At 42.5% G+C, this 26,077-nt stretch overlaps 1 protein-coding gene across 3 annotated transcripts in view; it reads right to left on the bottom strand.

Moving 5' to 3' along the window:
* mib2 (MIB E3 ubiquitin protein ligase 2) overlaps nt 1–25,574 on the bottom strand; it is a 46,495-nt gene extending 20,921 nt beyond the window's left edge. The window contains exons 1-6 of one of the 3 annotated variants that reach the window (XM_069694027.1): nt 25,429–25,574; nt 24,254–24,340; nt 11,385–11,783; nt 9,730–9,901; nt 1,774–1,880; nt 179–373 (exon numbers count right to left, since the gene is read on the bottom strand). In XM_069694027.1, coding sequence (XP_069550128.1) covers nt 179–373; nt 1,774–1,880; nt 9,730–9,901; nt 11,385–11,783; nt 24,254–24,284 — 904 coding nt within the window. In that variant the 5' untranslated portion in view covers nt 24,285–24,340; nt 25,429–25,574. Of the gene's footprint in view, nt 1–178; nt 374–1,773; nt 1,881–9,729; nt 9,902–11,384; nt 11,784–20,784; nt 20,806–24,253; nt 24,754–25,428 lie in introns of those variants that run through there. The other 2 variants (XM_069694026.1, XM_069694028.1) reach the window with 2 other exon arrangements.
* Nucleotides 25,575–26,077: the final 503 nt, after the last annotated feature.

Below are 26,077 nucleotides of genomic sequence, written 5' to 3'. Positions count from 1 at the left end.
TCACAGTTGCGCTCCGGCACTAAACAGCACTACACCCGATTCTGAATGTCTACAAATGTCATGTCGAGACTCCAATGATTTATACATACTGCTTAAGTTTGCACTTTTGTGATCCATTAAATGAATAACTTTGAGTGTTAGAAATGCATGCTTTAAAAGAGTAATAAATCTGTCTTACCGAGCTTTGGTAGGTGATCTTTGTAATAGAAGCCTCCTTGGCCATCTGACACATATTTGAGGTCTACTTTGCCCTTGTGGCCCATTCGGTAGACATTGGTGGTGCCATTAGACCAGGTGACACTAGCCACGCTGCGACCAGACTCTGTGTCCCAGCCGCGAATGTCCACTACCTTCCCAACCTTACCCTCCCCACCTACACACACAGAAATGCACACAAACAAACAAACACGCGCGCGCGCACACACACACAGACACACACACGCACACACACACGCACACACACACACACAACATGTGCAAGAAACAACAATGCATCAGTTTGTGGGAGAAAGGGGGAGTCAAAGGCAATTAAAGGAGGACAGGTCATTAAAGGAGGAGAGGTCATTAGACAGAGAGAATTGTGGTGTTTTTAAGAGCAGAAAAATGTGTGAAAATCAGAGTACCGATGTAACAAATAAGGTGACAGACAGAGGTGTGAGAGAAATGTTTTCCCTGTAGGGACATAAGCTGCCAAATGTCAGAGTCATTCACTTATATTTTCTACAGCACCTGACGCAACACGACTTCCCCTTCTTGATTCACGTAACATCAAAATGCAAAATAGGAATTAAACAATGAACATTTCCAAGCCACATTATCACAGTTTCACATCTATACATCAGCTCATCTGATGTAAGGAAACCCTTGTAAAGGCATTCAAATCATCAAGCTGCTTCAGCGCCTAACCACACCAATTAAACCAGTGACCCGTAAGACGATATGGTGGGCTGCGGGGATTCTGAGCATGCTCAGAGTGTCCTTTATGCACTTACCACATATACCATTTAAGGCTGATGAGTGACTTAGCCCAAACCCCAGGGCGTTGATTTCAAAGACACCAAAAGGACATTTTGACTCATTCGCTCGTAAGGAAAAGGGAGCATTGCTACTCTGACAACAGTTAGCCCAAAACAGCAAATATAAAGGCACATTACCATTCCTTCTCTCTCTAAAGGGCACATTCACAGGCTTTCATTTAACCCACTGGTGGGGAAGATTGTTTTCAATTAAGACCGTTTCAAACATCAACCAGTGCAGACTGTTTGTATCTGAAAGAAAGAAGATTTATCAAAGCAGTGGTCACATATTGTACAACTGCAGACAATCATGGAGGCCATAAAGACATAATTCACTGCGAGAAATGTTCTCCACTTTCTCGAAACTCGCAGCACAGACTTTTAAGTAAAGATGTTTCTCAGTTTCTGCCGCTACGCAGGGATGGAAAAAGAAATGCACGCAACATAGTTGTTACAAAAAAAAAAAGAAAAAAGGACTCAATAAAGACAGACACAAACAGGCAGGCACATCTGTGGGACAGACTCAGATGAGTCACTGACAATATAAGTGCACGCAGACACATACTAACACAACACTTCGCAGGTTAATGAGACATGAGGTTAGAGTGTTATGGCTTGTGGATGATGAAAACACTTTGAAGAGGTACGCCTCCGCGCTCAAGGAGGCAGGGGGGCTTGCTGAGTTAGCAGTGTCAGGTTAGTGGTATGAACAGTCCCCACATACCCACCCACCCAAGCTCACACGCACACCACTCACCGTCTTGGTTGCCCCAATCCCAGTCTGGTCCACGAACCACTTTAACCCCCTGGAAGATTCCTTTGAGGATGATCCGCGGGAGGTTCTGCCTCGGTGCCAAGCTCACTCTGTGATAAGAGCACGAAGACGCAGATGAGCAAACGGCTCCACAGATCATAAGATGCACTATGCATTACTTAACACGAGACCTGCTCTGTGTATGCATATTAAAACCCCTGCCTACATCACAGAAGCAATATAGCACAAAAAAAGGTCCCAACATTACGCAACAGCTTTGAATCTGTAGAAACCGAAGCGGACAGATGTGCATAAACAAAGAAAATCACAAGATTTTTTAACAAATACATTTACAACAATATTCATGAAAACATTTGAATGTTTGGCTTTCGCATCGCTTTCTTTTTCTCTTCGACCAATTTATCATTTGGCTCAGTTTGTCGGATGATATTATCCTGTCATTGTCTAACATATGAATATCAGCGTATATCTTGTCTGATATGAAAACTCTTTTCAAAGAAAATAATGTAGAAAAAGATGTTTGGAGTAATTTAGAAATTGCTGTACTTGTTTTTGGTTTTTGAAAATATATAGTCATTTCAAATTATTACATTTCCAGTGAAGCTGCACTGCAAAATTTGTTTAACTGTAATAGATATATGGATATAGGAATTTGTTTTACTTCCTGATATCAGTAGTTGTATCGGCCCCAAAGATTTAGTACCAGCCAGGCTCCAATATTTCTATATAATTATATGTATATATGACCCACGGATATTGATCCACTGATCCCAGCTACTGACACTACGCCATTTAAAATTCTTTAAATCCTTGAACACATCTACTTTCATATCAAACCATAAATCCTGAGTTTCATCCATTCTGGTGTGATTATTCACAAAGTGTTTAAAAATTAGCAAGATATCGAACCTAAAACTGTCCTTTTGTGTCAAAGACTTTGAGGGACTGTGAACATCTAAACTCCAAAACCCACTGAGGTAACCAACAGTTTGTTGTCGTACTGATCAACTGCGACCAATAATTCAAAAGACAGGTGGGACAGTCACATCCTCAAAGCCAGACGTACCTTATGGTAAAGATTTGATCAGATCTCGGTGCAAAGGAGCTGCCTATTCCCATACTTCTTGACGAGATCAAACCCCAGCTTTCATTTCAACCAAGCAGTTTTTTTTGGATTGCCTTGAAATCACATAAAATCCAGAGTGACGAAAAGAAAAAGAGCTTTAAGAGAGCTTGTGTCGTCCGCCTCGTAGAGACTTCGCTGCTCCCGCATGTCTCTGGCGCCGGGATTCTTCTGAAAGTTAGCCTTGATTAACCTCATCCCCAATGTTGGCCAGATTTCCAAGTTCATACAGGTTACGACAGGAAACGCAGTTACTATTGGCTCTAACGGTGGATCTTAACGTGATACTGAGCTTGGACATGTCTCTGATGGTAATGGCGTGTATCTGTCTGAGCACAAAGCTTTGAGCCTAATCCTAGATAGCAGAGTGATCACAAAGAAGGCCGCCTAAGGTGAAGTCACTGAGCACGCACATGCCGGCGTGTAATATTGTGTTTTCAAATATGTATGTACATGTGTGTATGTATAGCATTGATGTATTACATCGCTTTGTGTGGCTTTGTTTTTAGAGATTCTCAAGGAATTTTTCATTTTTATGGTACAACTGTGACAAGGTAGTGTTGCTTGAAGTAAAAGACTTGTCGTATTAATTCATAGTATTTCGGGACGATAGCGAGCCGTGTCATTTTCCTCATGGCACAAATCAGAGTTACTTCAGACAGACCAGACTGACTGGAACAATATCATGACCGTTTATGGCAGTAAAGCTAGCTAATTAAGAGAAACTATTATTCTTACAACTTGACCAAACATTATTTTAAGGGTAGAGCGGTAATAAACTGACAGATATTCTATTATTATCTTATTGCTTCCTGTATGCTGCTGTAGCGAAAAAATGTCCCCTCGGGGATTAATAAAGTAACTACCTAACCTAACCTAACCTAGATGTCCTTGTTACATGTTTATTTCTCAGCGCAGCTACCCTTTCAAGGGATCAAGATTTCTAATCCTGCTCAGGCCAAATGTCACCTCTGGTCACAGACAGGATGAGGATGACAGACATACAAACAAAGGCCGGATCACCAGTTAGCAAAATGTAAGCGTTAACCTTTAAAAGGAAAAGCAGTGGCATACTCAGGACACTGAAGACAAATAAGAATTCACAAAAATAGGTGACATCCGCTAGAAAACCACAGTGAAGCTATGTTTCTATGGAAAAAAATATCAGGTGGGAGTGGTTTAAAATGTCAGTCCTATCTGCATTTACTGTACTCAATGTTTAAAACACCATAAATCCAGGCTAGAGTCTGGTCTTATTGGACAAATCTTTAGAAATCAATCCATTGTCATCGTTGCTTTACTCCTCACGTCACCTTTTAAAGCATCTTTTCCAATAAATTTAAGAACAGTTTGAAGCAGTTTTGTGATGGGATTAGTGATGAGAGAAAAACATACATAAACTTCAAACAGGAAATGAGCAGATAAATTCCATCTCGGCCACTGGAGCCAAACTTGGATGGAAACTCGATTCTGTCTCGCAAAGAGAAAGTGCTGGAAAACTGTGGCGGTGAGCGATGGGGACCGTTCAGATCTACTTTAAACGTGACCACATGGTGGAGAACTGAGGAGGTCAGGTGGAGCTTGATGGACAAGGAAAGGATTAAGGCATTGACTTGCCCTAATGGGTTCCCTGGAACTGCTTGTGTGTTGTTTGTGTGTTGAAGAGCCGATTAACCAACTGCATACCAACCATCCCCGTGTAAACATATGGTGCACACATATGCTGCCCTGAGCACTGTCAGCATGGACACACACCTCTACCAAGGACTCTGTGAGATACTCACAACACATATTACGTTTCAAAATAAAAGTCAGATCATGAAGATTCACAGAAACAAAATAAATAATAGAGTTAAATAAGGCCCCACAGCTATATATAGACGTCTAGCCACACACAGCTTAGTACTTTGTGACCAGCACGTATTATTACACCTTTATATCTCTGTATCCGACACCCGTTATCTAACACGTCTTCTAGGAAGTTGAAAATGTTAGAAGGCTAATCTGCACAGCGGATAATGGTATCCTGTTAATCCAATGAAATCTACTGTCATTACAAATGGAAAACTCATGTACAGTACATCTGGCTCAGGCCTCACACCACGTGTGTGATGGTGCAGCGCGAGTGTCAGCGATCTGCCAGCAGTTTGTAGGGTTGACCACCAGTAACGTTACCGTCACCAGTATACTCCGAAACTACAAATAGATCCACTCTGCTGAAGTCGCATTTAAAGCCAGACCCGTTTGACCCACATGAAAGAAGTCCCTCATAAGTACTCTGAGCACCGAACTACAGTCTGTTCACATAAATCAGTGCCGGCACTACATGCAGTCACACACGTTATGAAACGGAGTTAAATTTGACTTTCCAGGCAAATATCAGAGCGTCCCATGACTGCCAGATTATAAATTAGCTTTTTGAAATGCTGTCAGTGAAATATGGGTCAGTGTGGTCTGGAAATAAAGAGGCACTGTCTGTTTGGCCCCACATATTGGAAGACAGCTCCTCTATTTTATTCATCTGATGGGAACAGAAGTGATTTTCATGTGATGTTCTCCCAGATGTACACAGTGCTGGGCAACAATTACGACTTGGTTTTCCCTCTCGGTACACAAAGATGTCTTTGATAGAGATTTAGAAAAAAGGGCAAAGACTGAGTGTTATAAATGGATACAATTATCTTACCATGATGAGTAGAAAATTGTGAATTATAATGATCAAAATTTTACTTTTGATTTATTCATCTTTGCTGTCTTGCACAATCTGCAGTCACATGTTTCTTCACCACAACCCGGCGAGCTCAACACTGACAATGTGGTGACAGTAAAACTAAATGGAAGGATTACATACTCATTTTTGATCCAAAGAGCACACATACAGGAGTCTTTTCTGTCCAAGCTACACAGAAAGCAATGACTTTTCTAATCGAAAAATATTGATAAGTTGGAAAACTTGAAAATCACTATAGAAGACAGTAAAAAAAAAAAAAAATAGAAATTATGCTTTAATATGGTATTTGTTTGAAATTAATTTCATCCAAACCCGCAGTTTCAAGCGCAATTGTCCTTGTAAGGTGAAATTTCAATCCAATTCAACACTACAGTAAAAAACTTTATTTGTTTGCTGATATGCGATACTTAAGTATGTTTTCTAAAAGCTGAGGTTTCACTTTAAATTCAACCCCAGGAGGTTTATAATTGCAAATAAGACAAGCTTTGGAGAACTTGCAGGAATTATTGTAATACTGAGAGGAGCAGAATAAGCAATGCTGTAGTTAAACGGCTGAAAATATGGCAAATCATACTGAAAGAACAAACACTAAAACAACATTTGATACTCTTTCTCTAAAGTAACTAATGTTTTCCACAAAAAGCTTGAACCATTGATGTTTGGAGATTTAACTCCCATCACGGCTGGCTGACTGACTTCGGTTGAGTCACAGTCTTTTATGTCACTCATGGACATCACTCCATCAGTCATGTTTCAGACGACATAAAAGTCATCTCCCTGAGAGCCATACAGCAGAGGGGTCCGGTGTGGCATCACTGACGTCAATCCATTCAGAAGTGACGCTCACAAACCTGTTAAACTCAGCTCCATGTTATTAAATATTCAAATTAGTGAATCTAATTAAAGGTACTCCAGTATTTTAAAAAGCCACATTCACCCATTCGTGAAATTAAGTTCTCTAAAGAGGATTCTTTGTATCTATTACAACAATAACAGCATATAAATGATTATTTATAAAGTGTCCTGTTTGGTGGTCAGTATCAAATGACCTTGTATTTAGCAAAATCATATAATGTGCTATGTGGCTGCAATTTGATCCACATTCATTTGTGCTTCTACTGTGATCTCTAAGAGTTCTTCACACAAATTGAAAATAAAATCCCACAGTATAAAGATGAAAATGTATTACAGTAGGCAGGAGCATGTTAGATTAGTGTAATACAGTACTGGATAACACATTTAAATGGTCACGCTGATATAGAGGTGCTTCTTTTGACTTACTTTTAGCTGTCCAAGTTTAGCCTCGTCTCACTCCCGTTATGTACCACCAGTGTAGATGACAAAAACTTTTAAATAGCTCACACTAAAGCGGTAGATTATAAAAGAAGCACTGTTTGTCTCACTTACCAACAAGGGCCTACTGTATAAGCCATTTTCTACATCAGTTATAAGAAAACTGTCCATCTTTCAATCAAATGATAACTTAAGACACACTTAAACTGAAATTGTGTAATATTTTGAGAAACCATTATCTTTGTTAACATGTCTAAAAATGTTTTTCCCAACTCACTCAAATGAATAATGACCTGCCAGTTAGTATGAGCCATTATTTGTACGATGTTAACCGATGTCAGGCGGTGATCTACTCTGACCCAACTGGAGGCTCACACACACAAGGTGTTTCTTCTACCACATAACACCATCGTAATGAATCAATACGTTTGAAGAGAAGCTGAGGTGAGACTCGAAATGAGATTCCAACTACTGTCAGCATGTTAAATGATCCCTGCAAAGGCCAGGTTTCACTTTAAGATCAAATCTGCAATTGGTGCGCAGTTCCATCACCAGGACCACAAACAAATAGGTACCCAACCTAAATCTACAATGAGACTTTAATAAAAGCATTTCTCATATTTATTGAGAAAGATATTACATCAAATCAAAGCAGGAAGTGAGAACAAAAAGGCATGAAAGGAAATTGGATTCAAGTCATGACCATATTTGGAGGTCGGGGTGTTGCAATTCATTTGTAGCGGTGCTACATAAATAAAAGACTTTCACTGGCATATTGAAAAAAATAAAAAATAAATAAATGTTGTGTTGTCTGTGACGTTCTGGTTTTCATGAGATTTTAATTAGTTTCTACTTTGACTCTTCCGAACTGGATCAAATAATAGCTTCCAAACTTTCGAGGAAAAATAACTAGACCTGAATATTTCATCAAACCGAAAAGACTAACGAGTCATGATTCACGCACCTATTCGCAGCGCTCACTGGATAGCAAGCTCAGAAATATAAATGGAACCGTGCTGGACCTGGACCAGGCTGAACGATAGACGAAATCTGGGTCATACATATCACCTCGTTAAAAAGAGAACAGGCCATCCAGCTGACATTCAGACAAAGCCCGAAGCACTTTGCAGCGTTACTGTGAACTGATGCAGAAGAGCGGATTCTGAAGGGAGAACTCACTCCAGTAAATCTGGACACATAGGACACTTGGAATCAGCTCCATAAACATAATCCACAGCCAGGACACGTGTGGTTTGCCTAAACACATTCAACACTCAAACAACAGCACTATTTAATTGTTAAATCATATAAATGTGCTAATAATTGAATGGTAGTTTGTCTCGTATCTGGTTAGTCTACAAAATGTCAACCCTAGATTCAGCATTTGTCATTTTTTTATTTATTACATTTGTCTCATAAATGGGCATATTTCAAATAAATGCTGCACAGTATTGCAAAGAACTTTCAGTCAAACAACGTCTATTTCATCATGTGACATCGAGTAAGATTTACTGTTTATTTGTATAGAATATAGCTATGGCTGATTGAAGCACTTACATTTGTCATTTGGCCAGAATGGACTGTGACATAAAATACAACTGTGGAGAACTTTCTGCTTTACTTTATATTATTCAATCAGTCACTTAAAACCTTTGGATAGGACATCTTTGGTTTCAGTGAATTATGATGGACATCTTTTTACTCTTTCCTGATATTTTACAGATAAAACAATTGATTGATTAACTAAGAAAATAACTCCCAGAATAATCAATAAAGAAAGCAATTGTTACTAAGCTCTCGGCCTCTTACAATTATTACATAATTGCCTGATTGTGACTATTTGAGCTGACAGCAATCATTTTGGATAATCGCCATAATTGTTCATGTCCACGTTGTTTTCCACCATCTGAGGTTTGACTGGCGCTCTTTTAATGATGTCATTTCGTTGCACCTTCTTCTGTGGTTTAATGTCAAGAGTGAAGAATTAGTGACACCAACTGTTCATCTCGCAGAGATTAACCTCGAATGTTCGATCGAATGCATTTTGAAGAGCATCTATTGACTTTAGACCTTTAAATTAGATGGAAAGCTGAACACTGTAAACAATGAATGCTTCTTCTTCATAAGGTGGATGTGCATTAGTAAACTATGTAACAGTGGTCTAAAATGAACAGAAAAAGACAATTAAATGGCAACTAAAATTTTAAAAAAGTGATTGTAACAGCCCTAGTCTAAAGTTGGGTAAGACAAATGAAAAAGACAAAAGAAGACACTTCCTGGTCTCTTCCAGGTCATTCTACGCCTTGAAAAACAAAACAATGACTGTGATTACTGTTGGTACGAAATGATCAGCACAGACTATTTGACCCGATACTGTGACTCCGCTCATGAGCAAGGCTTTAGGCTGGACTAACACTGCTCTCCTTTAATATTAACATGTCAATTATCACTAATATTCAGTGTCATTAAATTAAAGAATAAATAATTTTGTTTACCAGCACTTTTTCTGAGAAAAGCAAGCAGACACGAACAGAAGCGGTAAAGTAACAGATACCTCATAATATTACTCTGACTGGACCTGCAGGTCTGTGTGGCAGCAGACTAATTAAAGTTAATTGGCAGAAACAACACTAATGACATCTTTCCTCCAATGAACTGGATTCGAACAGAGAAAAGTGATACAGACCATTTAACAGACGACACCATAATACTATACCGTAATTCATACTATAATTAGAATATAAATGAGGATCAGTGGTGCCGGGGAGCTGGCGGGCGGCGCTGTACTCACGGCTGGGAGTGTGCCGTCTCGTAACGTTCGAACGCGTGACTCAGGTCGTGTTTGTTGTTCATGTAACACTGGGTGCACAGGTCGTAGTCGAAGCACACCTTGCACTTCCACCGCATTCCCATGACCCCGTGCTTCTTGCAGCTGTCACAGATGATATTGGAGTGACGCACCCCTGGAGGGGAAGGAGAAGCAGAGTGAGTGGGGTCATACGTTCATCGTGTCTCTCTTTATATTCTATTTTTGTTGAAGAGAAATACATTTTTCCGGAGAACTTGCCATGACCCGCAAAGCAAGTACAACAGTGCTAGTTAGCTCCATTTCCAAGTCACTGAAACATTCAAGGCATATGCCATGTCCTCAGCGAGGTTACATATCACAGTGGTTAATACCATGAGATGTGGGAGAACTGAGGCACAAACAGCGTGACAAAAATACTCCCACCCCTTTGGCTTCCTCATCTCTTCTCCTCCTCCTCCTCTTTCGCTCCATTAATTGAAGGGCAAGCTTCTGAGGCAGAAAAATGTCGCTTTAAATGGAGCAAAATGCTAATGAGTCCTGCATTAATGTGTGTGTCATTCAAGTCCAAAATAGAGTCGGATGGCTGACGATGAGAGATGGCCTTTACTGTACCAGGCTCACTCAAAATGAGCTTTGTGAAGGTGACGTGAGCCAATACAATGACAAACGAGCACCAGAGTGCAAGACAAACAACAAAACAACGCGTGACTGTCACAGCTGATGGAGACGTGACTGAGGAGACTTTATATTCTTTGATGCTATTTAGAAAAAAAAAACTGGGTGGGAAAAATGGGGTGTTAAAGCAGAAACCAATATTTTAGTAATAATGTTCAATTATGACATTTTGTGCTGAAAATTAGCTCCAGAATTTGACCACAGGTCTGTGCGACTCGACATGAGCATGATGATGTCTCATCAGGTTAAGGCGGGGTTGTTCAGCCAATCACGACAGTTTTAGCTCCCAAATGCACATGACCCCAGCAGCAAAAGCAGGTATGAGAATTGAGTTTAACACAGTTTTCAAGGTTATTTGAACAAAATGTAAGCATTTTTACGTAATTTTATCATTACATTTATTTATAAATGCATGTCTGCCATAAAAATAATATAAATGTATAAATTTTACCAAACATTGGTAAAGAAAAAGCCTATAGTGAAGTTTAGGTGCTTAGGTGCTGTGAAAAAAAAAAAAAAACGTTTCAATGCTGCACCTAAATGTTATAACAGTAGGGACACAGGCAGCTGAATATTAATAAACACAAAATCCCCACTGAATTAATGTTTCATTAAAAATCTAAAAGTTCTCACTACTCAGAAATATTTTTTAGGAAACTACCTACATTGTTTCTGCAGTTCTTTAAAAAGCTTTTGGGAAATAAACAAAATGTATGTTGAGTATTAAAAACGGGTTAAGTACCAAAAGCTTTGGACATAATTCATTTAGAAAAAGTTATTGAACATGAATGCATTTGGCTTACTTTGTTAAGCTGAAAAAGTTTGAAAAATGTTTGTTATACTTATTGTTTCGGGTAAGTATAGAAAAAAAGTAAAGTTTTGGAAAATCACACTGCTGCTGGTGTTGAAAAATTTTACAAGAGATCCGGAGTTTCAGTACGACCTTCGGCTTGAGTGCTTACCAATTTGAGCGTTATCATAAAGCAGCAGGTCATAGGCACCCTGGTAGCCGGTGCGGTAGTTGGTCCGTGTGCCGCTGTCCCACTGCACCACCACTGTCTTGTCTGGAGTGGTGGTGCTGCCCTGCCGCCCAATCTCCACCACAGTGCCCACGTGGCCCTCGCTGTCGTCCTGGTTTCCCCATTTCCAGTCCAGACCGCGCACCACGCGCATGCCCACCTCCATGCCGCCTCTTTTAGGGCCCGGCCTACGGGCTGAGGGCACCGGCCGGGGCCTGGCAACGCTGTCACCTCCGCTGCTGCTGCGCCTCCGGGGCTTCTGAGGTGCAGAGCCGGCTCGCGCCGACGATATCGCTGGCAGGGACGGCAGCAGGGGTGTTTCCGGGAACAGATCAGGGGTGACTGCAGGTAAGAGAAGAAGATTCAGAAGAAGGTTCAGAGACATCTGGGAGATAGACAGCACATGACAGTAAAATGCTGCAAGCACAAAAAGTCCATAAATGGATGTAAAAAGTTCAAAGAAGCAACTTTACTCCACTTTTCCAGAACAAACAGCTCATCCTTTTGACTCCATTTCACTATTCTTAAACAAGCAAGTCAGGCAACCTGTATGTTGTTTCACTGCGCATCTGTCAGTGGCTGCTGGGGGACTCAAAGCAACATGCCATATGTCTCATTAATTTCAGAGCACTTTTCTCTTTGCTGGTAGATCATTCACTGGCAGCTTCGCTGTGTGTCATGGCACACTTTTGTAAAGAGCAGCTGGACACGACTGCTATGCCCTGCTGTGCTAATCAAGCCCTGACCTGACACACACACACACACACACACACACACACACACACACACACACACACACACACACACACACACACACACACACACACACACACACACACACACACACACACACACACACACACACACACACACACACACATCTTTAGCAGGTCAGTCCACTTGCCCTATTCTTGTCCCAAATCTCAGCCATAAAAGTAAACTAGCAGGGTGCAAGTTGTACACATGTAAGGTGAGCATCCTAAAACAAACAAAAACCTATTTTGACATAATAAAAACAGATTTTAAACTTTTTACAAGGATAGAAACTTCAGGTCATAGATACTGAGGCAATAATTTAGTCTTGCAGAGCACCTGTGCTGCCGCCTATGTGATCAGCCATTCAACCATCATGTTGAAATTTCCGGTGCTGTGGTTACTTCAACAAATGTTTATCACAAGAAAGACCTCGGCCATATTCCTCTAGCCAGCAGTTACCAACAAAAAGGTTGTTGTCACGTTTGTAATGAAGAAGTGAACACCCAAAAGTGTCAGCGAGTCACAGCAGCAACACCAAAGCAAAACCAAACTGCAAGAACATCTCACGGTCTCTATCAATGTGAACTTGTAGGGAACCTGTGTGAACCCATCTTTTTTTCAAGAGGACATAAGAAAAGTTTCATCACAAGGACAAAAGTAGAAGTCGCACATTTCACTGACTGATGCGCCACTAGTTTAAATGCATGCAGCTGGAGAAAAGAACTAATCCTGACAGGAAGCCGCATTTACAGTATGTGGAAGCCTGAGTCAGCAATACAGAAAGGAACTTTTGCTGAAGAGCATGTTCATCAGCAGACATCTAATCACATCCATTAATCACATGCAGAAATATTCTCTCATGCACTGCAGCAGTATCAATCTCCACCAATACGAAAGGTTTTTAAGTAAGTAAGTAAAGCATTCCTGCTTTGTTGATGACCAAACATACAACAAAAAGGTTACAGTAAGGGGACGTTGCAGTCGTGGAAATCTAAGACACTTCTCCTTTTGTACTGCCACAGACAAGCGTAGCTTTTGAACAGCAGCCCACAGAAACACATTGTGACCGTCTGTCTGTGTTTATGCTTCTTTCCTAAAACACACAATCAGAGGATGAAAGTTTGCTGATGATATTTGACATGTGGCACACAGGAAAGGCAAACAAGACCCAGTTCCTCAAAATGGACTGTTTGAGAATGCTGACGTACGATTGCAATTTTATAACTCATTAATGAATATCCAGCCATATCAACAGCCCGGGAGTCAACCATTAGTATCGGTAGAGTTTATGAACCTGAACCAAATCATTATGTTATGCTACACGAGGTGTGATCAAAATGTTTCCAGACTGCGCCCCAACAGAGTGATGTGTATAATGGATGGGGAAGGCAAAGACTTTTAGCAGTAAGTATTCCAAGTTATGTCACTTGATCAACACAAGCAACAGCGTAACATGTGTTTTTGAGACGAGTGGTTTTTGAACATTTGCAATTTTACCCTGAACTGGACCGGAGGGTCCACATCAAAGCTCGTGTGAAATTTGGAAAATCAGCAACAAAGAGTCTTGGGATACTTTAGAAACCCTACAGGGATGAAGCAATGAGCCAGTGAGGTGCTTCGAGTTGCATTCGCGTTTCAAGAGAGGCAGAATGTCACTGTCCAAGACTGGAGAAGGCGCATCAGGTGAGGAGCGCAGCCAGGTGGGTTTTCTTTGACATTTGCAGAGTTGTGCATCTTGAATTCGTCCCGCAGGTTCAGACCGTCAACACCTGGTTCTACTGTGACGTTCTGAAACATCTGAGGAAAAACGTTTGAACTGTGTCGCTATGGCAGTATGAGGTTCTCCAGTGTGCTCACAGCTTTCTTGCCTGCAATAAAACAATTGTCACTTCCCACCACTCCTACTTGCTGGAATTGGCTCCAATGACACAAAATTGTATATGTGCTCTTTGCTTAAGTTTCAGGTCCATGGTGAAATCACTAATGCATGACTATTAGTGGTCACAAGAACATGTGTAACACAAGTGCTGACGTTGATGAAGCAAAGTCACTTAGAATAATGAATGCTTCATCAGCATTAACGGTGCGATTATCTGCAGGAACCGTCTCTGTACCGTGTGATTGGTTGGACTGCAACTCAAAACAAGTGTCAACAAAGAGTGAGGTCAGATAGCGGTACTTATCCTGACATGAAGTACCATGTCTGTCAGAAACATGTATCTGACCACATGCTTGAGCAGACGGCGGTTGTAATCCATCAATTCCCTGTTTACAACAACCATTCATTTACATCATACGCACAATGAAGGGACTTCAGCGTTTTCTGTGAGCAGTGTGGACAGAGAATGAACTTTAAGTCCCGATGCAGAGAGAAATTTTCGACATCTAAATGTCATTATGAAGTTCATCTATATTTGTGTGAAATTACCCATAAATTGACCGAATACTCAGCACCCATCTGGTCATTTTTTTTTACCTGATATGCGTTTTAGTATACAGCGTAGTAGTTCCGCTATAGTGTTTGTTTAAAAAAATACACAAAAACAAATAACTTTCAGTAAGGTGGACAGATGTCTGTAAGCAGCTGAGATTACACCCGCACGCTCATCAAGATTACAATGTCATTTAGGTATTAATGGCATCTGTTTAGGCATGAAAACATATTGGATGAAGGGGATCAAAGGAGGGAAAGCAGGCTGCTTATACTCAATGTTCTGTCCAAAATGACAGCTTAGCCTCCTTTATGCACTGAAATAATACCCCAGTCATCTAATGTTTCAGCATGCACACAAGAGGAGCTTTCCAAGAAGCTCCGGGCATTTTGCACGAGGACGGGTGTCGGGAAAGTGACGGCTGACAATACAGTCATGATGAATCTCTAACTTCCACTTGAATCTGCAGTAAAGCAGAGTGAGAGAAAAGCAGCCGGCTGTGTACAATCTAGCATTCGGAGCTGAGGACGTGTTTTGCAGATACAGACAGCTAAAACCTAAACCTGCCACCTACATCTAAAGCCCACACGTACCAACACCCCCCCCCCCCCGCCCCTCTCACCGGCCCCCTCACTGCGTGTTCCAGAGAGAACTCGGAGCGAACGCTGATATCTTATCATTATTAAATAGACCGATGCTGACAAGTAGACACAACATGGGGGATTCAGTGAATGACTACCTACACAACAAGGTATTTTCCCACATCGTGCATTCAGTACTGAGACACAGGATGTTTATGCCTCTACAAAAAACGTCCTTTACAAATGCACCTGCAGGGAAAGGGTGAATACGCCGTTCACAGCTGCACTCAGCAAACGGATTTAGTCAAATATAAGGCAATTATCTTTATCCCCAATGCTTTCTTTTTAAAGGTGACAGATGGTCACCACCAGAAAATCTCCTCCACGCAGAAACTTTGGAGAAAATACGAGTGAATCCCAAAATTGCTTCTTAAACAGCTGTCAGTCATCAGTAAAACAAAGCTGTTACCTCTTGTGGAAATCTCTGGGGGGGGGGAAATCGGAAGAACCTCATGTTGCCCACGAAGTAAAGAACAGGCATGTTTTATGCCACCAAACCTTTCTGAGAAGTTTAAAGGTGACTGTCGCTCTTGTTTTGGGACAAAAGTTCTTAAGAAAGAAAGAAAAAAAAAAAGAAGCCTGCAGATGTATTCAGTGTGCTTCAGACCAGTCTGAACAGTGTGCACTTCAAACTTAAAGAAAACATTGAAAATATGTGATGTTTTGCAAATGCAAATATTTTATTTTCTGTGAGATCATGTTATCTGCAGGAGTCAGCAGGACCAAACAGGACAAAACAGGACAAAAACAGGACTGTGCCAGTTTACTAGTTCACAAACCAAGAGGAGGATCAACGGGTTTTTTTTAATCTTTTAAATACTTCTTTAAAAATGTTACAATTTTCCCTTTAAATTCTTTTCAATTCTGATCAGATCAAACAAGCGAAGAAAAGCGACTCAATATAATTGCAAGGTTTTGAGTCAGAACAGGCAACAAAATGGTGGTTTATAAAGTCACGCTTTTCGTAAAATGTAGAGTAACTGGTTGCCAAGGAACTTAGTATTGAAAAAAGTTTGGGAAATGTCAAAGACTTGCAGCCATTATATATTTTGTTGTTTGAAAAAGTAGGTCAAGTTATCAAATGTACAGTAGTCAACTTTGGTCACCAGCTTTACAAACAGCAAAAATCATAAAATGATCGCATGTGATGGATTTTAGTTCCCGGGTCTCTCTTTCATTTGGAAGTATCACAATAACAGCTAACATCTATTTAGGCTCAACAGGTGTAGCTGCAGCATGAGCTCTGTTGCTCCAGAGGTTGGCACGCCACCGTACATTCCTGCATTTCTGTGTGTGTGTGTGTGCGTGCGTGCGTGCGTGCGTGCGTGCGTGCGTGTGTGTAGGCAGTCCTGACCAGGCCACCTGTTGTGCCAAAATGTCACTGCCAATCTGCACCAGAGGAAAGACAGGCCCGCAACAACAGATGGGCTGGCTTCCGTCACATCCACTGCTGAGGACCAATCTGTGAGGGCAACGTCAACCCTCCTTCACACACAAACAACCAGACACTCCTTTGGCCAGGACACAAGTGTGCACTTCACCATAAACATATGCACACCCCCACAATTTTTTTTTTTTTTTTTTTTTTAAAGCCTCAGAAATATTATGTCATTTCCATAAAGCATGTGTACTATGTTACTGAGGATATAATTTGAAAGCTTGTTTCAAACTGCTACATATGGCATTCGATGTATTCAACATCAATACACAATTGACAATTTTAACTGCAAAATCATTTCAACTTTTTGTAAACAAAGTGGAGAGCAACTTAAGTGTTTTGCAGTTGTTACTGCATATATCAAAAACATAGTAAATGTAAAATATAGTGCACAATGGAGACACACAGGGCCTGAATTTCTAGAGGTTTGTGTGTGTAAAATCACGCGCAAACTCCACACCACCCGCAAAAAAAATGTCCAAGCAGATTTACTAACGAGGTGCAGTGAGGATCGCATCTTTCAAATGTGCAATTTAACACACGTTGTCCATTTTGCGTGTTTGCCTGCATGCATATGTAATATTGGGCGTTTCTGCTTGAAGGTGCAAAATACCAGGAGGGACCATTCAAATAGAACAATTTAGCACCCGCAACGATATTTGCTGAACCTGAAAGTAGAAACAGGAGAAGTGATTGAGTGTGTATTTTAGTATGACTGAAAGGAACGTATTAATCAGATGCGCACATCTGGAGAGACGGTTGCTTATTGTGGTGAGAAGGAGACCCAGAGAAAGCAAATAATACTTAGAGAACGTGTTTTTACATAAGTGGAAACATTTAGGAGATGACAGAGGGAAATTATTATTATTCAGAAATATCGTTTGTCCAGCGATGACATTTCTGAGTTATTGAATGAACTGAATGATGATTGACAGCCAACAACAAGGAGGACCCACGAAATACCAGCAATTAAAAAAAACTTCTTACGACTCAGCATTTTCCTGCCTCCGGGTCGTTCCAGCGTATCGCTGCTTGGATACTCCCGCCCGGTCCCGCTATTCAAGGTGTGCTGTCACAGGTGCTGAATGTGTCCCGCAGAATTCACAGGTAGCTTCATCAGGTTCACGAGCACTCGCGAGGCACTGAATGAAAAGTACCCACAGAAGGATCTGGACCTGCTGATCGGTGTTTGTCAGAGGATCTCATCCGCCGTACTTCCTGTTTTATTTGCCGACGTTTCATGATTAAGCCTTTGTTTCGCCTTTTTGTTCTTGTTATGTTAATATTTCTTAATTTCAATGGGATCAGATTTCCTTCTCCTTTTGCGGTCGCTCTGTTTTCCGTTGCTGGAATCACTTTAACACACGTAAACACCTCATTTAAATACAGCGATTTGCACCTGATTTCAATGACGCAATTACTCTCGAGTAAATCACCCGCAAAACGGGTGCAAAAAAATGTGCTAACATTTGGAAGGAACACCCAATTTAGCGCCCTTTATTTGAGATCTTAGTAAATCAGGCCTTCAATGTCCCGTTTGTAACTTTGTAACTGACCGCGTATCTCTTTGTGCTCTACAGCAAATAACCTTTATGCTGTAAAGCAGATCAGCACTTCCCTCTAAAATGTCACCCAGGTGTAGCCGATGTAAAATATAGGGTCTCACTGGTGGACTAAGCCACCGCCAAATGGAGGCCTGCAGTGGGACTGTGGTTCCACCCGTCCCACATGACTAGAACCTCTGAGGGAAGAAAGCGGAAGCGAGATGGTGGGTTTGTGGGAGGAGGAGGGAGTGACGCTCCCAGAGCCTACAGTCGCAGGGCTGAAAATAGTCCATTAAAGAAATGCTTCAGAATCAACAGAATAATGGCACACATGTCCCAACTTCAATGTTGAACTATGACAGTGTTGCATAAGCGTCAGGGGGCCAGCGACATTACAAACTATCTGCAGACACTGAGGGTTTCACTGAGCAGATATTCATAATGCAACAAGAGGACCCAGACCCACTCTGATAATAATCACCGAGCAGCTTCTAAATGGAAAAGGACTCAGGAGAATTATTATTGGCAAACTCAGTGCCATTAGATGCTGTGAAGCTGTAAAGGACTACTTGGGCTGCATGTCCTGTGACACATGGTCTAACTGGCTTATATACTCACTCTTATTTCTCATAACAAAAGCCTGTTTGTCTATTGCGCTATTTCTCTTTTATATCACTGTAACTGGAGCTAAATTCTTATCAATGTGTAACCTTCGCTAAAGAGTTCAGCAACATCAGCCTCGTTATCAGAAATAACTAAAGGCCTGCTAGAACTGGTTCAGGTCAGAAACATCTGGTGGCCAGAGGACTTTCAGGAAAATCAATAAGGACCCAGAGTAAATAACACATGTACAAAGATTTCTCCAGCGGATGTGTCAAAGCCTGGATGAAAACTCACTAGTTGTCCATTTCAAGTTTCTGTTTGTCCTATCTTCCTTTTCTTAAGTATCACTCAAAGGACCGCTGTGGATTTCAGTTCATATTGTCCACAAGGGAGTTTTGAGTGTTAAATGTTGAAGATTTCTAATGTTCGCATATTATTTCAATAACATGAAACTATTGAAACAAATTCACAACGTACTAAACAGAATTATTCACATATTTATCCTGTAACCTTTGTCCAAAAGCCTCCCCGCAGAGCTTACTGGCTGTAACAAAAAGCTGCTTAATACTCACAGAACAGTTCAGATGATAGCACTTTATCCCGAGTCTTTTATAAAAGCACTATCACAAAAAAATAAAACGCACTCCCACATCCCTAAAAACACTTACTATCAATTTAATAACCGTGTGTGCAGATTATCATGGCACGCCATCGTGGATTATCATACTCACTCCCCATGATCTTCAGCCCACTTTTGAACATGCTGGCAGCTGTATATGATCCCAGTTTGCCCTGACCTCCACAAGCTCTGTGCTGCTGTTGTCTCCACCAGCATCTGGCATCTGCAGCAGTATGAAGCAGTACAGCCCATCCACAGGGGAGTGAACCCTTTCCCAGTATTTGGTTGGCTGTGAACTTTGATCTTTGCTTTGGAACGTGCAGTTTTTGTTTCCTCTGATTGGTTATTTTTTTTTGTATGACAGATGTTGATCAAGGACTGGACTAACCTGATGCCTTATCTTTAAAAAAAAAAACACACACACACATCCTGGCTGAGTAGGGTACAGACAGATGTCACAAATGAGCAGAGCTGAGCCCACAACAGGACTGTGTTTCAGGGAAATACATCACTTTGTGAACGAGTGGGCATTGTCACATCAGCGTCGATCACTTCCTGTGTTTGATGAGGCGGGTTTCTTGTAAAGCGAGCTCACTTTACACTTAAAGGATCTGACGTGTTTACAATCTTTTTTTATTCTAACAGCACTGAAGCCATTGTCTACGTGAGATATCTAATTACCGAGTACCTCACGTTGTGATAGCTAATTCTAATAAAAATCGAATAACCGGCGATCCAGAATCCACACGCTGAAATACAAAACGACTTGCAGCGCTTTGACATGGCACCGCTGCGATGCAGCGTCAGGACAGACGTGTTTTTTTTTCTTTGCCTGTTTGATCATCACCAGTCTGCTCCACCAACAGTGACAGCAGCAGCCGAGCCAGCCAGATGTCTGCTTGCTTAGCTCGTCCGTAGCTTTACTACAGACCGCAATGACATGTGGCACAATTGTAGCAGCGTGGCCACGGACGCATACCAGCTGCATGCGTGTTGTCTTTGCACGAGATCGTTTCACCTTTGCACTGAGAAACCAGCCCGTCCGCGTGTTTACTGTGCCAGCGGGATGACAATGTAAGCAGTCATGTTTGATTTAAAGAGGAAGGACACTGTCGGTTTCATCATCTTCCAGAAACGTATTTTTCAAAAGATTCAAACTGATGAGAAGGACATATTTTTGCTGTTTCTTTAAATGTTGACAGCATCATTGGTTTCAACGTCTCACAGAAAAGACATGCTAGCATTTAATCAAACAGACAAGACTCACTGCATCACTTGATAAATAAGGCATGTGCTGTTGGCTGGTTTACCTGTTGGTACAGTGATGTGCAGCAGGGTGAACAGAGAGGAAGCGGCTAGTACGTCCTGCTACATAAAAAAAAAAAAAAGCTATCAGTGGTCCCACCAGCTTCCAGCGAGATGAAAAAATGCCTCTTCGGGGCTGGAGCTTAGCTCTGATGCGCTCCCTGAATGAACTGGCCGAGGAGGAGGAGGAGGAGATACAGGGGGCGGAGGAGGAGGACAGCCGGGCCGGTATTCCAGAGACGTGCTACACACTTGCAAGCGGTCTTACAGAAACAGCATCCCGGTGTACAGACGGACGGGCTGACTGAAGAGGATCAGAGCTGTCAGGGGAAGAGGACCGAGCCGTGCTGCTGGAGGATGCAGCCAGCATTTAGTCCTTTGTGCGTTGTGTCAGCACAGATTACCACCATGGAGGAGGAGGAGGAGGAGGAGGAGAGGAGAGGAGAGGAGAGGAGAGGAGAGGAGAGGAGAGGAGAGGAGAGGAGAGGAGAGGAGGACGGCCAGGCAGAGCGGCTGCCCGACCAGCGCTGCGTTCAGCTTGACGTTCCCGTGTTCTCGCATAAAAACAGGCCAACGGGCTTTGCTCTGTACAGACTCCCTCTGGTGCTGTGATCCATCACGGGGTGGGGGGTGGGGGTGTGAGGTGAGGGGGGGGGGGGGTGAGCATCAGTAACACGCGTGTGAAGCCGACACACTGTGTTTACAGATCAATATGTACAAACACATGCGCATCGAGCGCTGCATAAAGATGCACAGCCCTCTCTTTCATAGCCCATGGGAACACCATTCGCTCTGCTGCCAATGAGCAGACAGGCAGAGGACGGAGGGGGAGGGGCATACATTTCAGGGGGAGGGTCTGGATGTTGTTTTTTTGTTTGGGAGGGGGGTGGGGGGAGGGGGCTGCTCAGGGAGAAGGAAAGGGGTGGGGTTGGAGATGATTTTGATGAATGGGCACCTGCCACAGTCCTCATTTACAGTCGCGAACGGGTTTGTGCAACCGCTGCTGGTTTGGTAGCAGCACCAGCCCTTCCTCTTCCAAGGCTCACACAGGAAGGACAGATTTCTTTGTTTCCCAATGCTTTCCTGGCCTTGAACAATTCTCTTTAATGTGGCCACAGCTGTGGGAGACATCAACAATATGGTTCCGAAAACCAGCCAAAACGGCATGCTGTTGATGTTGGCACACACATGAATGTACAGCTGGTAACGCCACGACATGAACAGCCAACGAATGAGCGGGGGCTTCGGAAGTGGTTGAGGCCACAGGCTTATAATGAAGTTCATTACACCGCTCTCCCATCTTGTAAACAAAGCGGCTGCTGTCCATGTAAGAGGCGTGCTGGTCTGGGACATTATAAAAGGGGGCATTTATTCACACTGCTCCTCTTCCAATCGACACACACACACACACACACACACACAGAGAAACACACACAAACATGTTATCAAATGTTAGTCATATCACCGGGAGGACAGTTGAAAGATGGGCTTGTTACAGCCCAAAACAACAGCAAGTTTAGACGTTGGGATACAGCTGCAAAGTGTTTCTGATCAAACAACCGCCCCAGCAGGTGACCTAGCTTTATTTAGAGCATCTATCATATCAGCAAACACAACAGGGAACTGAAAACATGTTTAGGGACTACAAAATCAAATCATATAATCAATTCTATTTGTGTTCTGTGTTCTGGCTCAGGGTCTGTAAGCCATCCTTCCTGCTCAGGCTAACCCTCTTATGCGTTGTGAATTGTCACCTATGAATAGTACACGCCAGCCCTTGCCTCACTTATGTCCACAATTAATATTTCCAATGCTGGACAGGATTTATGGAAAAAGAATAACAAACTTTTAAGAGTTTGCTAAAGGTTAAATCAAGCCCCAAACTAGAGCCCAGCCCCAAAAGGCCCTCGGTGGTACTGAGCTGTCGGGCACTTCCGTATTGGCTTCACTTTTCAGACCTGGAAGCTGCGTCCACTTTCATACACAGTCTATCGGTCAAATCCTCCTCTCACAGCTCATGTACGTCATTTTATTTTGTGATACGGCACCTTTTGTGGAAATTCAACTGAGTAACTATAATGAACAGAATCACACGAAAGGAAGGTCTACTGTGGACACAATTTGACACGTGACAAATACATGGACTTCCCGTCACGTTAATCTTAAGATATTGTGACTCTAGTTTTACCATTCAGCGGTCACGCTAATTCATTGTCAGCATTGTCCACAATCGCATAATGCAAACAAAGCTTTATGAAGACAGACACCTTGAAAGAAATCAAAACCTTCAGCCCATATTGAGTGTCATCCGTCTAATCTATCCGATTTCTGACAGGTCACAGTGGCAGCAGGCAAAGCAAGTAGTCCAGACATCCCTCTGCCCAACAACAATTTCCAGCTCCTACTGGGGATCCTAAAGTGGTCCCAGACCAGAGGAGATATAACCTCTCCAGCGTGTTGCGGGTCTATCACGGGGTCGGAGACGAGTCCAGGAAACCTCAACAGTCAGACACCATGAGGCCAAGCTGATAGCCACCTAAACGGACTCCTTCCAACACAAATGAGCAGCAGCTCTCCTCAGAGCTCCCTCCCGATGTCTGTAAGATTGAACCCAGCCACCCTACCAAGCAAAGTCATTACCACCGCTTGTATTCACGATCTCATTCTTTCAGTCAACAATAGGTGTGGCGACGCCGCACCAATACACCTGTCCATCTCATGCTCCATTTTACCCTCACTCATGGGTCTAAAGATCTAAAGATACTGAAACTCCTCCATCTGGGACAGGGACACACTCCCAACCCACATGGAGGAATCCATCATTTTCTGTCAGAGAACAATGACCTTACTCTCAGGAAATCCCCAATGCAGTGGAGGGGTTTGAGCATCCCTGTCACAGACGACTGCCCCTGGTAGAGACAAGAAGGAAAACTGGTCTCAAAGAAGGACCCGGAAGAGGAGCGATTAAAATAATGGAGGTGTGATTAAGACACCCTGTGCCCCTCCTTCGTATTGGGATCGGGTGCAATGCAAGTCAGGCAGCAGTTTCATTGAACTGCTTCAGTTTGATGACATTTTCTGGCACAAATTCTGCTTTCGACAACCTCCATCAAACAACACAGGTGAAATACGTTGCTGTACTGTCAAGCTCCACATTTCAATAGCATGCCAGTTATTTTAAAATTTTGTCAGATAAGTTAATAAAAGAAGACACTGTATGTTTGAGAAGTGATGTGGAAACCACTCTCAAATGATTAATATAACCTTCAACGAATACCAGGAATTTTTGGGAAATGATATGTCCAGATATTAAGCACTAAAACGCAAACAAACAGTAACAGGATCCATAAAATCATCTCTATTAACTATTACTTTGTCTATTACTTTTACACTGATTGTCTTCAAATTGGCAAGACAGATAAACAGAGTCACAAAGCCTTCCCAAAAGTTAATCCAAGTATCAAAATGTCTTACCTTGAGTATTTCCACATAATGATTCCCCCATTTCTTCTCAACTTCAATCATCTGATCCCGGCTGCTACTCTGAACCGCGGGTCATCACTGTGATGTAAGCCGGCAAGCGTTTCAAACCTAACTATTGTAATGTAATGTAATGTAGGTTGAGCAAATAAGGGGGACGAAGACAAAGACACGGGCCGATGACTGAAACTATGCTCCCGTCCCGAGTAGGTGTGGCTGGGAGCTGCCCCGGTTAGGACCAGTTGCAGCTCCAGTGTGTGGCAGCTGCAGCTGGGCTCTGCAGGGCCAGAAGGATGACAGCTGTGCAGGGTTAGGTCTCACATAGTCATGTCACAGCCCCAACACATGTCGGCGCAGACAGACACGGAACAGTAAAACTAAGAGCAGCCAATTCTTCCTTTAACCTCCTTCCTCAGCGATGATGTAATATTTTCTACTTTTACTTCCCACAGTTCTGCATTTTCCAGCTGAAGTCAGGTGACCGTGAACGTCCCCCCACCGTCCGACACGAGGTAAAGTGGAGACGAGCACCTTCACCGGTGCTGACGGGTCCAGTTAAACCACCGTGACGCCTCACGAGTCGGGCTGCCCGTGATTACTCACTGACGAGTCAAGGGAAAGCCCGGACACGAGCCGGGTCCGTCATGAGGTGACGGCGGCACACCAAACCTCGTTCACAAATTGTCCGGTTTAATCGCTCCGATCGCCGCGAGGGGCACCGACACGACACGGGGAGGGTTTGAACAGCTGGCAGGACGAGTTTACTGGAGGACACGCGTGACGACTGACTTATTATAACCTCGGTGTCCGTTTCTCAAAGGACCAGCTGACGGGAACAGCTGAGTCGAAGCAGCTTCCTCTCGCACACCGGAACAAAACGGTGTTTTCATCGAGGGGGCTCTCTGACAGCTAAATAAACTGGACGCCTTTTCATTCCTCCGGAGGACAACAACAACAAAAAAACAAAAACACACGCAAATCCCCGTTTCGTCAGCAGCACAGTGTTGACATTCACCGACAACTCTTCATCGGTGGAAGTGAGGTTGTGCGTAGGACTAGCTCGAGTAACGTTGACGCTCGCTAAGCTAACTCACGTTTGGCCACCCTGCACCGATATATATATATATATATATAACAACAACAACTCCTCTCACTGTGCAGCTACTTACCGGCTCTGTGTCAAGAGTGTTTACTTTGTGGTCAAATACACCTCCATGTCGCTGTCCACTAACAAAGCTGACATGGCTAGTTAAGGGACAAATAAGTCAACACTGGACTGAAAGGCTCTGCTGCACACAGCCATGACAACACGCCCATGCGTTGCGTCACTACTCATGATGCCTTCACGTGCTCCTCGGAATAAAGCAAACCAGTCTGGGGTTCAGCTGAACGTGGTGTCAAACGACCGTCTGCAGAAGAAAAAAAAAAAAAAAAAAAAAACTGTTACCAGTGGTAAATGACAAAAGTATTTATTTTCAGTGTAACGCAAACAAAAGCATTATAATTAAATTCTAAAAGAAGCCACTTACTTTGGATAACATGGCTGACTAAATGTGTTATACTACCATAATAAAACCATTAAATATGCACCAATAATGTATGTAAGAGAAGCAAAACTGGACTAATTGCAATGTACAGTAGTGGAAAGTAACTAAGTTCATTTACTCAATTAATGTAGCTTTCTTAAGTTCAGTTTTGAGGTAGTCCACTTTACTTGCTTATTTATTTTTAAAGCTACTTTTTACTTCCACTCCGCTACATTTGAGAGGGAAATCTTGTGCTTATACTTAGGTGTTTTTCAGATGAAGACACAGTTGA

This window comes from Brachyistius frenatus, unplaced genomic scaffold (genome assembly GCF_029030835.1).
Source record: "Brachyistius frenatus isolate BFR_SWC_R1_liver_20210118 unplaced genomic scaffold, ASM2903083v1 Contig_16, whole genome shotgun sequence".
Classification (NCBI taxonomy): domain Eukaryota; kingdom Metazoa; phylum Chordata; class Actinopteri; family Embiotocidae; genus Brachyistius; species Brachyistius frenatus.
This window is presented reverse-complemented; position numbering and strand designations above follow the sequence as displayed.